At 37.1% G+C, this 13,707-nt stretch overlaps 1 protein-coding gene across 1 annotated transcript in view; it reads right to left on the bottom strand.

The window, feature by feature from the left end:
* Positions 1 to 1,501: 1,501 nt before the first annotated feature.
* The window catches only part of LOC112149453 (uncharacterized protein C14orf132), a 43,325-nt gene continuing 31,119 nt past the window's right edge, over positions 1,502 to 13,707 (bottom strand). The window contains exon 2 of the mRNA XM_024277151.2: positions 1,502 to 5,334. Within this exon, the coding sequence (XP_024132919.1) occupies positions 5,098 to 5,334 (237 nt within the window). The 3' untranslated portion in view covers positions 1,502 to 5,097. The remainder of the gene's footprint in view (positions 5,335 to 13,707) is intronic.

The following is a 13,707-nucleotide window of genomic DNA, read 5'->3' as shown; positions in this document are numbered from 1 at the left end:
TTTTTTTTTTTTTTTTTTTGAGTGATTTTTTTGGAGGGAGTGAAGCGTAATGCGGTGGAAGCTGAGTAAAGGTTATTCAAAGGTCCACTATTGTGGGGCAGACTTTCCACTCTTTTGGAGCTGCTGAAGGGAATCACTACAGCCCATGGCTAACTTTGAATGAACCTGGACCGTAACATTGTGACCTTTTAGAAAAGGCAAACATAGAACCATGCATGGACTCAACCAGGACCTTCAAATGCAATATGTGCACTTTATAACCTCCAGGCCACAGAAAAAAAAAAAAAAAAAAACATGACCTACATTTCATCATTTTCATTTATAATCTGATTCCGAAGAAAGTTTGTAATTTTTAGAAAAGTAGTACTGGATTATTCTCATCATATCCATATCTTGATGCATGTCCAGCCCATAGAGATATGGGCGTAATTCTTGATTTGTATTCATACAATATATTTTGTGCATTAGCATAAAAATTACTAAATAAAAAAAAAAAAATATGTATATGCTAATACTAACTACACACACAAATCTTTAAAAGTTACACATAAATCGCTTGTTGCACTCACACAAAACCCCATTTTCGCACAAATCAGATGTGAAACTCTTCACGTCTCCAAGATTTGTCAGTTAGTGATGTCTTTAAATGATGCTAGAATAATGGGTAATCAGAGTTTTCTTATCATCAGCTTTGAACTTAGATTGTGAATAATTAAACTTGACATTTTCTCACTTTATTAAACAGATGTGCCCTGCTAATTAATAATAATAAAAGTTGAAATATGCATTTTTAAGAACAGCCAGCACTAAAATCAGGCATGCACAAATCAAGAATTACGAGTCTGTTTTCTCTCCATATGTAAGTATCTACTGGTGATGTGGGCTACTGGGAGAAAAGTAATCCAACCTACGTAGTTGAGTTTTCACTGGGTTAGCAAAGCAAAAAATATCAATTACAATTACTTGTACAAAGCATCCAATCAGAAAATGAGAAGAAAACTTTCCAAAGAGTGATTTATTTGTTTCAGTTTCTCTTGCATGTGATTAAAGTACTAATTTTACTTCCAGATGTTCCCCCTCTCGTACTCTTGATATTTAATCTGCAGAAGGTCACATTACCCATTAGTGGATTTTAGACCACTGAATCAATGGAAACTACAGCGATCTATCTCGGTACTGAAGGATTTCAAAGCATGCTGGAAACCCTGAACATTTTGGTCAGTCTCCAATTGTTTGTTCTGCAAATGCTATTACAAGAAATAAAGTGCATGAGTGCAGGGAGGCATAAACTCAGGTGATTTCTAAACAACCGGCGCTTGTGTCACAGTGATAGATGGCACCATTTTAGCTCCGTAGCGATCCAGCCTGATGGTTCAATGGCGACCGGTAGATTTGGCTGGAGGCTTGGTTTCACAGAACAATAACAGCTTTTTCAGGTGGAGATAGCGTTGCACCGGTTCACCTGGACTGTGCTGGGTTACAGTAAAGAGAGAGGAGTCAGTTTGCGTTAATACAGAAATTTTAATCATATAGTATGTCTTTACAAAAGGACCATTGTTTATGTGGTTAAATATTTCTACATCAACCATTTATTAAAAATACCAGCCTTTAAGAGTCCTTTAAACAATGTAAAAGTACACTCATAACAACAGATTGTTGTGGGTGTGAAATGCTTTTTACATGATTTGATTCAGAGTATGAACATTTTACAAGTATGGTGTGTTCCAAGACAACTTTATAGGATATGGGTGATTTCTAAGGAGAGGCATTTCTTTCTGTTTAATCTTTAGTAAAGACTTGACAGACAAAACCTTTAAAAATAAAATATTGATTTCATAATCCACCAGTATGTTCAATAAGATCCTGCTTGAGCAAAGCACAGATATCAGCTAGCTTATTTTGGCTTTAGTTTAATAAATAAGTAAAGCTTAAAGTTACAATGACCCAGTTACTGCAGGAAATTTTTAGTTCAGTGAAAGCTGCCTACAGCAAATCCTGCAAACCTTGAGATTTAGTTTTTAGCTCACGTAGTGTGACTGCTACCTGCTGCTGTGTTTCATGGTTACTAACAGAGCCCTGCTATTGGCTCCCAAGAGGTAACACTCTGTTCACATGAGTAAAAAACATCATAATTGGTTAACATAGTCATTTAATATCACAGTCATGCTAAATTAGAAGTTGTTTTAATGATGAAAATCCACCTCAAACATTGCTTATGTTTGAAATTGTATGACAGATGGGTTATTTCATTTTGTAATTCAGATTAATACCTTCATCTGGAAAAAAAATAAAGTGCTTGACTTGTTGTAAATGAAAATGGCTAAATCTGTGAATCTGCGTCAAAGAGATTTATGTCGTTTTATGGCCTTTTGGGTTTCTTATGGAGGTTTCACACATTAACTGTATAAGAGAACTGGACCGAGTGAGGGTGACTGTGAGGGTCGCTATTTTTCACAATGCAGACGTTCCTATATTTGAACCAGCAGGAACCACCTACTTTTATTGAGCGTTCTGATTGGTCATTTTAAAACTTGAATAAATTGTACTACAGAAAAAATACTGTCAAAATTGGAATCGGCAAGAACATGTTAAAAAAGGAGGCAGAACAAAAATAGTTATATAATGACTGAGTACTCTTTTTTTAATGAAATATAAATTGCCCCAAAGTATAAGTCACATCACCCAAAAAATGCATAATAAAGAGAAAAAACAACATATATGAAAAGCTTTATGGAGTAAAGTCCAAACTACTGAAAAATGCAATGCTACGGTCACATCAAATTTGAATCTTTTTCAAATCTGATGCTCAATGCTTGTCCAAAAATGTGTTCATAAACGAGACGCCGCCGTCACATGCTAAGCTACAGTTAACAGTTGTTAGCCTCATCACTACATAGAAGCATTAGGTGTGTTTGAGACGCAGCGTTGCACAGATTGCCTGGATTGCAGTGCATGTTGGGTAGTTTTTGCTCAATCATCATAAAAATATTGAGAGAAAGGGGCGGGTCCAAGGTGCCTACCCAGGTAAGTGCAACTGGAAATCTGGCACGGCGCTGACTACAAGCTGCCTTGATGACTACAAAGCAATGCATTGTGGGAAACGGTGTCCTGTCAGTTCTTTTGTTTGACGGGATGCTGATCGGAAATGACTACCGCTAAATGAAGGAAATCTGTGTATTTTGCAACTGAATGTTAAGGAACAAACCCGACTTCCTGTTCTCGTTTAGTCTCGCTGCAGCTCGGCGTTCGCCTTCATCTCCGGCGCCTTTTCCCGCCCCCACCTGGTCTCGCCGACGATCCAGGTGAGGCGTAAGTCATTGAAAACGCACCTATTGACCTTATATCTGCATTTACAATGCATGGAAGTCACAAATGTTAAGCAATCAAGTTGATTTGTTTTGAAAAGCATGTCTGGGTTTATGAGGTCATAGAGAATTATTTATTTTAAAGTGCAATTTCTACCTTCTTAAATGCAGGAGCTTTGTCTGAATGATGTTGCTTTTAGTGTTACCTCTGTCTCTGTAACCCAGTTGGATGAATTGCTGTCCTGAATTACTCAAAGAAAGGAAAAAATAAAAACAAAAATAATAATTTCCCAATGCAAATAACAATGCAGATTCTTCTCCTTGTTTGTTTTGGACAGCACTTCTTCTTCAGCGTCATTGTCAGTAGACAATACACTCACCTACAAAGCCCTCTAGTGGTTGTTAGTGGGAAAATCACAAATATATGAGCTTATATATGTTAAAAATTACTCAGATATAAGTCACTCCTGAGTCTAAGTCACACCTTTGGCCAAACTATGAATAATAATAGAAAAAAAACATTTTATATGGTAATAAATATGGTAATAGCAGATTATTTCTCGATCAAAGTCAATTAGATTTTGGTTTCTTGGAGCCGGCAGGTACATCCTGCAAGGGGGGTCACCAAGTCCAGTGCTTATATACAGTCAATGTTTTCAAACAACACTCATGAAAACTGATCTGCCCCCATGATGCGAGGTACTGAAGTCTGAATGCACGACTCAAAACTGAACAATTCGCACCAAAAATGTACCTCTAAGTCTGGATATTGACATTAGCTCACAATTATCACAACGTTCACTAGAGTCTGATATGTCAGTTCTTGACAAACTCCTATGGTGTTTCATTTTACAGAGAAGTTTACAAGTTCCAGGTACATTAAATAAAGGACAAAATAACCCAAAATGAAAGGTGGCTACATGAGCTTCAAAGTTGTGCTTCTCATACTCTTGTTCATACCTTTTTAGAAATCAACACATCATACCACAACAATATGGCTCATTCTGTAATCCCACTAGTCAGGATATCGCAAATAATTTATGCGGAGAATCATAAAGCGTTCAGTATTTCTCTGAAGAAGCTGGCAGTGTAGGAAAAATCTAAAGGATTTTAAGGTAGTTTAGTTACCACTCTGTCCTCTTTTCTTCAAGACACTGAAATATCTAAAGAAAAAAAAACATTTTTACACACAGAATCAGTTCTGATACCAGGATTTAGCTACATAGATGAGCATAGACGTCCTTGGCTACAGCATGGAAATAACACCAGTACTTTATAAATATGGAAACATTCACTCTGTTGAGTAATGAAGCAGCTCAGCCTTAAACTGCAACTATCTGCATGTTTAAACTGACCTGCTTCAGCTGGAGTCTTAAGCCTCATTTAACCTCGATTGTCCATACCTACAAAACAAGTGCGTGGGGTTTTTGGAGGGAAACGGGAAAATGAACTGAACCTATAAGAAGATTCTTCAGATAAGCGGTTTGTTTTCTCTGCGTTTAACTGAAGGGCTGCAGTGCACGCCGGCGCATTCAAGAGAGCCTGTCAAAGACAAATGTAGACAGAGTGTGAACTTCCTGTTTGACTGAGAAACATGGTAGAATATCTGTCATTGTCGAGTAGCAGAATTCAAACACCCCTGGGGGGCCCTAAATCATCCAAAACAATGAGTGAGAGGGGGAGGAAGAGATAAACACAGGGGACGTGTGTCTGCTTACAGTCTCCATCAGTTTTCCAGACACAAAAAAATAAAGAAAGAGAAATCTGGAGGATGCTTGTCTCAGTTTGTTTATCAGAAAGTGCAGGCGTAAACAATGCCCACCACCACTATGTTCCCAATGGTGGCGATGATAGCGATCCAGAGCCAGATGGCGTCACTCGACACGGACTGCTGCTCGTCCTGCTGGCCGTGGACGGAGGCGGCTGAGGCTGCGGCGTTCACGCTGGCAGACGAGTTGAAAAGCGAGTGTTCCCCGCTGTAGTCGTCGTTAGGCGAGGAGTCCATGAAGGCTCCTGTCATGACGGGGATCTGGAAGGATGGGAATAGGGATGTTAGACAGCACTTTAATGAAGATAAATATGGAGAGAAAATAGACTCATCCTGATGTGTGTGAGCGTAATTCCTGATTTCTACCTAATTTGGATTTGTGTGTTCGTAACTTAAGTGTTAAGGGGTTTAAAAATAGTTATTAATAGATTTTGGGCATATCTGTCTAAGAAAGTGGAAAAATGTCACATTTTCACCAGATATCATTTACAATCTAAGTACAAAGCGGCTGAAAAGAAAACTCAGATGACCCAGCTTTCTAGTAGCATTTAAACGCATCATTTACACACGAATATCTGAGACTTTGAAAGAGTCTCGCCTTAGATTTGATCATAAATGCAGTTTGTGTGTTCGTAACAAATAAACTTGTGTATAGCTTTTAAAGTTTGTGTTGTAGTTAGTTTCAAGCTGTTGTAATTTAGATTGTGCATGTGTATTTTGCATTTTTTATGTCATAATTTTTGTATATGTGAATAAACAATTGCAAGTACACAAATTTATGCATAAAATGTTTAAGTTACAGATCAAGAATTACAAGTACACAAATCAGGAAGAATCTAGTTTCTCTCCATAGAAAATAAAAATGTAGCCTCTGAAAGTTTACTTCGTAACTTTTTGTAATCACATTACCTTCCACTAACAATATTTGTTATTCTTACTGCCTTTTTGGGTGAAATTGAAAAACACAAAGATGCCAGGGCTGATAACTAACTGAATTATGGGAAAACTCGAAGGAGGGTAGAAAGCGTTATACAAGTATACGCCATTTATCATTTTATCAACATTTTATGGTTGATCTTTTAAATTGTGCTTTGAACAGTTTTTGGACGAGCAAAACAAAATTCAATGTTGACTAATAAGGACATTATTAAAAATTTCAATGAAAAAAGTACAATTTCTACACAGATTAAGAGTTTACTCTGCAACACTTTTTTAATAAGATTCAGGCTTGTGCCTTTTATTTTGCTGAGATTAGCAAATAGTATTCTATTCAATTGTACTACAAATACACATAGTCTTTACTGGAAGTGAAGCAGTATACTTATATACCAGTAGACGTTTATCTATATAATTTAAACTCAGAATTTTTCACTTGAGTCTGTAAAAGTATTTGGCTATACTTTCAACGTATATTCAAGTTTACTAAATAAAATGAAGTACTTTTGGCTCAGATTTGTTCATGTTTTCTTTCTGGTCTTTCAAAAACACTGCAGATACATTAACAGTGCTACTGCCAAAGTTTAAACTCAACCAGGAGAACCGATTAAACTCCTCCAGACTCCTACACTACCGGTTACCTATGGAATTTATTTTTAAGTGCTACCACTAGTTTATAAATAACCGATTGGCAGGACTGAGATGTTGAGAAAGTAGTCTGATAATAATAAAAACTCATCTCAGAACCAAACAGAGTGAAGCTGCTGTCATTTCAACTCACTAATGAGATCTAAGTTGCCTCAGCTTTATACAAATTTAGGTCCAAACTTCAATCTGCTGTTGCAGAGTCATCTCTTTATTATTTTTTCTGCTGTACTTTACAGTTTTATGCTTTTTATAAATGTAGGTTAAGCTTTAGGTAACACTTTATGATGTAACTTATAACTTTTCTCTATTTAAGTAAAGACAAATCAGTAAAATTGTTTAACTTTTATTGAGAACATACAAATTTTGATGTGAAAAATCTCTCGTTTGATAATCAAAAATCTTTCACAGCATCAAAAGAGAAACATTTTTCAACAACATTAAATAAGATAATGTTACATTTTATCATTGAAACGCTCTTTAACTCACATCAGACAAAATAAATAGTTTCTAGCTAGCCACACATTGTGATTTCACAAATTTGTTGTGTTCCTCACATATTTAGTTTTGATTTGACACTGTGTGACTTTTATCTAACTGACCGTCGATGCTGTGAAAGACTCTTTCTGGAAGCGTTTTGGACGGTCGGATGACAAGATCTAGAAAGTCAGCCATGTTGGTGTGTTCTTCAAAAACGTCAGAGTGAAAAAAGCTTCACGTTTAGTTACTTTAATTTTAAATCTTATACATTTTTTATTTAAAATTCATAAAACAAATCAGAATAATTTATAGATTATAACTGATGTATCTAAAATTTGATATTTTTTTCTCCTACCACTAGAATTTATTGGAAAAATATGATTAGAAAAGAAAGTAACCGATTAAAATCATGTTTTTGGTGTTTTTAAAATCTTCTTGTAGGGTTTTTCTGATGATGGAGGACACTCATAAATAAATAAATAAATAAATAAGGTTAAAATTGCATTTCTGGGAATTTCTTGAATTTAAATGTTAATCAGGGACAGATATATAAAAAAATTAATTTGAAAAAGAGTGTAAAAAAATTGCTGGGTGGGCCGCAACCTTCTTGCTTGGAGGTCTTGATATGTGATGGGAACTGGGGGCGGGTTTACTCCGCATCAACAGTCCCACCCACAACTCAGAGGTTAATTTCTAATAACCTACTGCCGCTCTGCAGAAACTATATCCTAGAAAACGACACAACTTTTCTGATTTTGCCTAAAAAAACGGCATAATTAAAAGACAACTGCTTTTAACAATATTTTATTTATTTATTTGTTGTTGTTTTTTCTCTGTAGTAAAAAGGACGTTTTTAATCGACATTGAGTAAATATATTCAAGGGTTTGACTCCTATATGTGTACGGCTTAAGCATGTGTGTGTTGTTTGTAGTGTTTGTGAGCAATAAAACACATGGCAGACCTTTCCTGCATTCGGACTGGAAACAATCTGGAAACAATTTCGAGTAGATGCAAGGGGAAAGGCAACCCTAAAAATACCTCTAAGAGATTGTTGAGCGCTAGATTACACAGAAACTCTCTTTTGCTTCTTTGTTTGCTCACCTTCGCTCTCTGTCTCACACTACATAATGCACAGAGACTCACACACACACACACACACATGCACTTTCAGGTCTTCCTCACACAGGGGGAAAGCACGCTCTGAGAACACTCTGCTACTGTTTGTTGTTTGGCCTCTGGTGGTGAATAATGACATGACACATCCTGCTGTTCCCATGAGCATGATGAAGGCAGACAGGCATGTGCAACGTCCAGCAACCTGCCCCCTCTCTCCACCTAAACCACCCCAGTCACTGGAAATGCTGATTCCTACGCTATGGGATGGCACTCGTGACACACATGCACTCTGTGTAGCTGCAGGGTCAGACACACGCTTTAAGATACAATTACATATTTTGGGGGTAAAAAATGAATAAACACATGAATGCTTTTTATTTAAAATGCTTTGATTTTGCATGAATCAAAGCAGAGTAAAAGCTACGTCCAAAATAGAATCTGAACTTCCCGATGACCATTCAGCTCTATAAAACCTGAACTCAAAGAGTGACCAATGAGCGGAGCAGGAAGTCTGTGCCCAGATATCTGTTTAGCATTATTCAGTTATTCAGCTGGCTGCACCGCGGCCTCAAGAACACTGATAGTTGCAGCTTGAGACTGAGTCATTATACAACCGCCGATGGGTTTTCTCAGATTCCAAGAGTTTGTAAACAGCGTTTTAGTTCTGTGCTGCATCTATATATTTATTTTGTCTGACAAATCTGATGATATTACGACTTCAACACCAAAACCTCGTCTTGCTTTAAGAACAGCCTTCTAATGTGCCATTCATTCAGACGGCAAACGGATGCTTCCCGAGCAGCCTACATTCGTCATATTTATGTTTTATATATTAGTAAGTCATTGTCCACAGCAGTGAGCTGCCTGCATAAATGGGAAGTGTACCGAATAAAATGAAGTGGATACTGGGAGTGGGTAAAAACAATATTCCAGCAGTGGGAGGCAATCTAAATATTTGATTGGCCAGATTTACTATTTTTGGCAGATACAGTATATGAAAACATTCATACTATATGTGTCAGTTATGCGAGAGCATCGCTTTACTAGAGACGGCTTCTCCTCACATTCCTCATGTGGATCGTGTATTTGTGGAGCACTTGAGCTCTAATGGAAAACAGGAGAAATGGAAACCTGAGGAAGACGCGTCTCTAAATATCTGAATGTTTAGTCAGGCAACAGAATTCATCCTTGAAGAATTACTGTCAGCAGAGCAGTGCCTGTCAGCGCACATGGATGGACGGCTTTAGTAACAGTTAGAAATACAAAGTTGCTGCAAACTTGCTTGTGAAATATGTAATGGAACAAAGCAATTCTTTTGTAAAGGTTATTGGGATCCTTTAATGAGATTTTTATCTTTAAATACAAACTAAATCATTTTTTTATCTTTTTGTTTTCAAAAATTCAACTAAAAACAATAGACAGAATTAAGACTTCAGATTAATGGTTCTAAATATTTCTTTGAGCATTTAATAATGAATGCATTAGCATTTTTAGTTCAACTACCTGAAGATTAATATGATACTTGTGCATAATAGGTCATAGATCTGTGCTGAGTTTGTGTTTAAATCCTGCTTTTTTGTGTTTTGTCAGACCTGGCACGGTCCAAAAAGTTACTTTATTCATTAATTAATGACTAAAATGTGTATAAATGTGGTTGCATTAGGACCGGCTTACATTTCATAGTGATTTGTAATCACTGGAGTCTCATTGGTTGGTTGCAAGGCCATCGAAAGAGTATTGCCCCAATTGCTGTGAAAAGTTGATGACATCATCAGTGATTGGAATTTTATGCTCGTAGTACAATTGCATGCATATTTCGCCATTTAACCTGAACCTAATTCAAGTAATTAAAAGGCACGATGGCGAAGCAAACTCGATCAAGAAAATTGCTGTTTCCACTTCCTAGGATTTCTATTACTGCAATCTAAATGCAAGAGGGAGTAGATATTATTACATTCTGATTCAGTTCCAAAAAATATTTTAAAAAGAACATATTTTGAATGGATATTTACTTTCTAATGCATCTATAACTTTAGGTATATTAGATTGAGATATGGTGCAGGTAATAAATCATTTCAAATTATTATTTTTTTTTGTGAAATTATAGTAATTTGGTGCATTGAGTAGGGTGGCCCTGAAGGGCAAATCGCATCAACAAATCGCTTGACATATTTTAAAGATCACAACAACATTAAAAAAGTAAAAATAGTATTTGAAAAACAGCATTACATTTTAGAAAACAAAGCAAAATGCCAGAAAACCAAAAGGGGGGAAAATATAGAAAACAAAAGTAATTGAATGTTAAAAAAACAAAAAACACAGTAAGAACCAGAAAAGGTCACTACATGTAAAATAACTTGAACACATGTCATTTTCCAATCAATGATGTCCTATTCTTTTTCCGGTTTCCTGTTTTTTTTTTATTTATGTTTTTACGTTTTGGTTTCTGGTATTTAGTTTTGTTTTCTAAAATATAACTGCTATATTTATTTATTTATTTATTTTTAATGTTTTTGCATTGGTGATTTGTTGATGTGATTTGCGCTTAAAGGGCCACCGTAGTTTAAGCATTCAAAATACAAACAAAAAACGTGATGTACTGGCTTTTTTGCCTGCACCATTAATTAACCAGAAATGTTTTTCAACAGGTGTATCTTTTGAAAAACTTTGTATCTAAAAACAAACAAACAATACATTAAAGATCCCTATGTCAACATAAATAAAATCCCAAATCAAATAAAAGGCTGGAGAAATGGCATCATAAAGTTTGAAAAGTATAAACGCCACTCAGAAGTTTGTTGCAGTTATCGCGGACAGTCACAAGTGAAACCAGTCAATCTTAGTATGAGCTAAGCAGCACGATTGCACTACGGACGCAATACAATTAATGTGCTCTAAACCATAAACCGTCTTTTACTCCATAATCATGCACATGACTGTAAAGCACTATTGCTTTGTGGTAGGTCGGAAAATCTCAAGCCACCTCCATGTTCTCATTCAGGGTAGGGATAATGAATGGACGAATAACAAATTAACCTTAACATGCAGCGCATTAGGCAGTAATAAAGTTAAATTGAATGTAACAAGGCTTTCTAAACTTCCTGTGGTTTGATGCGCATTTCATAAATTTAATATTTGAAAGTGAGACTCTATACAGAGAAAATTCTGAAAGCTGTCTTTGCGGTAAAGAACAGCTCTTCAATTAAGAGTCATCAGTATTCAAGAAACCGGTGCTGATGGAGATAAACAGTCCATACATAATAAAGCTTCTAATCAAAACACAAAATGATGGGCAGGCTTGTTAGTGCGAGAGCTTTCAGAGTAATTTAATTTGGCCGGTGTAGCGGGCTGCAAACTCATCCTCAGTGTACCTGCATGGCACAACAAAAGATGGGCTTATAGTCCAAATATTTGTGCAACTAGACAATCATTTTATGAGTTTCATCCTACAAACACCTCTTTTTCAATAGATGGTTGAAAAAAATAAGCAAAAACACTGTTTTTAGTTAAAGGAGGTCATTGCAGAGTCAATTTTACTGCCATTTTTTTTGTGAAATCTACTGATAATAATCCATAAAAATGAAAACGATGCAACAACTGTGCATAAAAGCTGCATGTGGAAGTACTTAGTGTGATCTTGCTTGGATGATTTATAAATCAAGAGCAGTTATTTTCTTTTTAAAGCCTGGAAAAAGCAAGCACACAAGTGATTAAAATTCAAACTAATGAGCGCGAGGGGTCTGTGGATTATTCAAAACAACTAGGACATTGTTTTTTTTTTTTTTTTTCTGAAAGACATGAACGTACTAAATTTTTTAGGTGAAATGTTCTGTCCTTGAGGCTGCATAAAATCGTTGCTAACTCCGGTAAATGTGACGCATTTGCCTTGGCTGCCCGAAGAGCTAAAAACTACGAAGAACAAAATAAATGTAAGAGAAATCATCAATTTAAAGTAAAAAAGTGCAACAGTAAGGTGTGGAAAATAACTTCAGTGCCACAGTCAGCTGTAGAGAGATCTCCCAGCTTGCATATTTCACACCTCCTTGGCTCTGAGTGATGGCTACACCTGTGCAACACGGAACCCAGCAAGTGTGGATATGTGTACAGTACCACCTGCTCTGGTTTTTCCACTTTGATTTATTCATCCAGCTGCTCCCAGAGCTGTCCCACCCTACAAGCATGATCACAGTAACCGAAAGAATAGACTGTAATTCAGTGGCGGGCCGTCAGGGCCTGCAAGGCCTTCTCTGCTGGCCTAAAAATATCTGAATCACAGACTGATATTAATTATTATTTATTTCCGTGAATACGTATTCTATAATTCCAAATGCTCTGTCTTCGTCCTTTCATTGCTGTCTCCCTGGCTGCGCTGCTTCCAGACGTGTATTTTCCTATTTAAGCATTAACCAATCACATTGCAGCACCATTTGTTGCTAGGGTCAAAGAAATCTGCCTGAAGGCCTTCAGAATCAGTTTTGCGGGCCCTGTAGCATAAAATAATTGTCCACCAAACTGTTGCTTCAACCAATCAGATCTGGAGGAGACCACGTGCTAGGCCAGCTAGAAGGCCCACGGAAACGTCAGGATTTTCACGAGCTTTGATTGGACAGCTCGCAGCTCGCTCTGGTTCTGCTGACGGACACAGGTGCCGAGGAGCGGCGTGTCAGGTTTGAAGATGTTACCAGTGGAAAGCGTCTCATCGTCTGATTTTTGGTGGAAAATGAATGTCTGGGTAAAGTTGTGGCACAGTTTTGTCTGGCACGGGTAAAGGAGTTCCGTGACTCCATTGAGCGGGAGTGAAGCTGAAATCTACGAGGCTCCTGAACGCACCGCGGGCGCGTGCAGCGCAAAATCCTCGCGCAAATATTATTTTCCAGACACAGACCTTGATCGATCACAAAAACTGATGTTTGTCTCCCTCCTGGACCACGAGAGGCTTCAGGAATACCAGAACATTTCCCGCATGCAGCCTTTTCCAGCTTATAACAGCCACGGAACACTTTCTATCTGTGAAACGCATGGACTCTGCACGACAGAGTGATTGAAATCTTGAGGATAGAAAGGATGTATTTTGTGTTTAAATAATCTGGATTTTTGGTGAGTAAAATTTTGCTATCTCCCTACATAATATTGAAATTTTATCAGGTTATTTTTTATGCTTTTGGTGTGTGTGTGGCAGCTGTACCTGCACTTGAAGTTTTATTGCCATAAAATAGTTAATGAGGGTTGGATTGATTCAGATGGAGCACTACTGAAGGCCTAGGTGTGAAATGCACGGCCCGCCACTGCTGTAATTGCCTCCTGTGAGATGTCGCCACCAAAAAGCACTCTAGTGGTGTAATTAGGGAACAAGCCCATGGAAGTAATGCGTCTGGATTGCAGGGAAATAATGTCCACTATTGGGGAAAAAACACTCAAGCAAGAATCAGAGATACATTATTTTTCATTATTTTCTT

Source organism: Oryzias melastigma, linkage group LG22 (genome assembly GCF_002922805.2).
Source record: "Oryzias melastigma strain HK-1 linkage group LG22, ASM292280v2, whole genome shotgun sequence".
Taxonomy (NCBI): Eukaryota; Metazoa; Chordata; class Actinopteri; order Beloniformes; family Adrianichthyidae; genus Oryzias; species Oryzias melastigma.
Note: the sequence above shows the minus strand (reverse complement) of the source record. Positions and strands in the feature narration are given on the sequence as shown.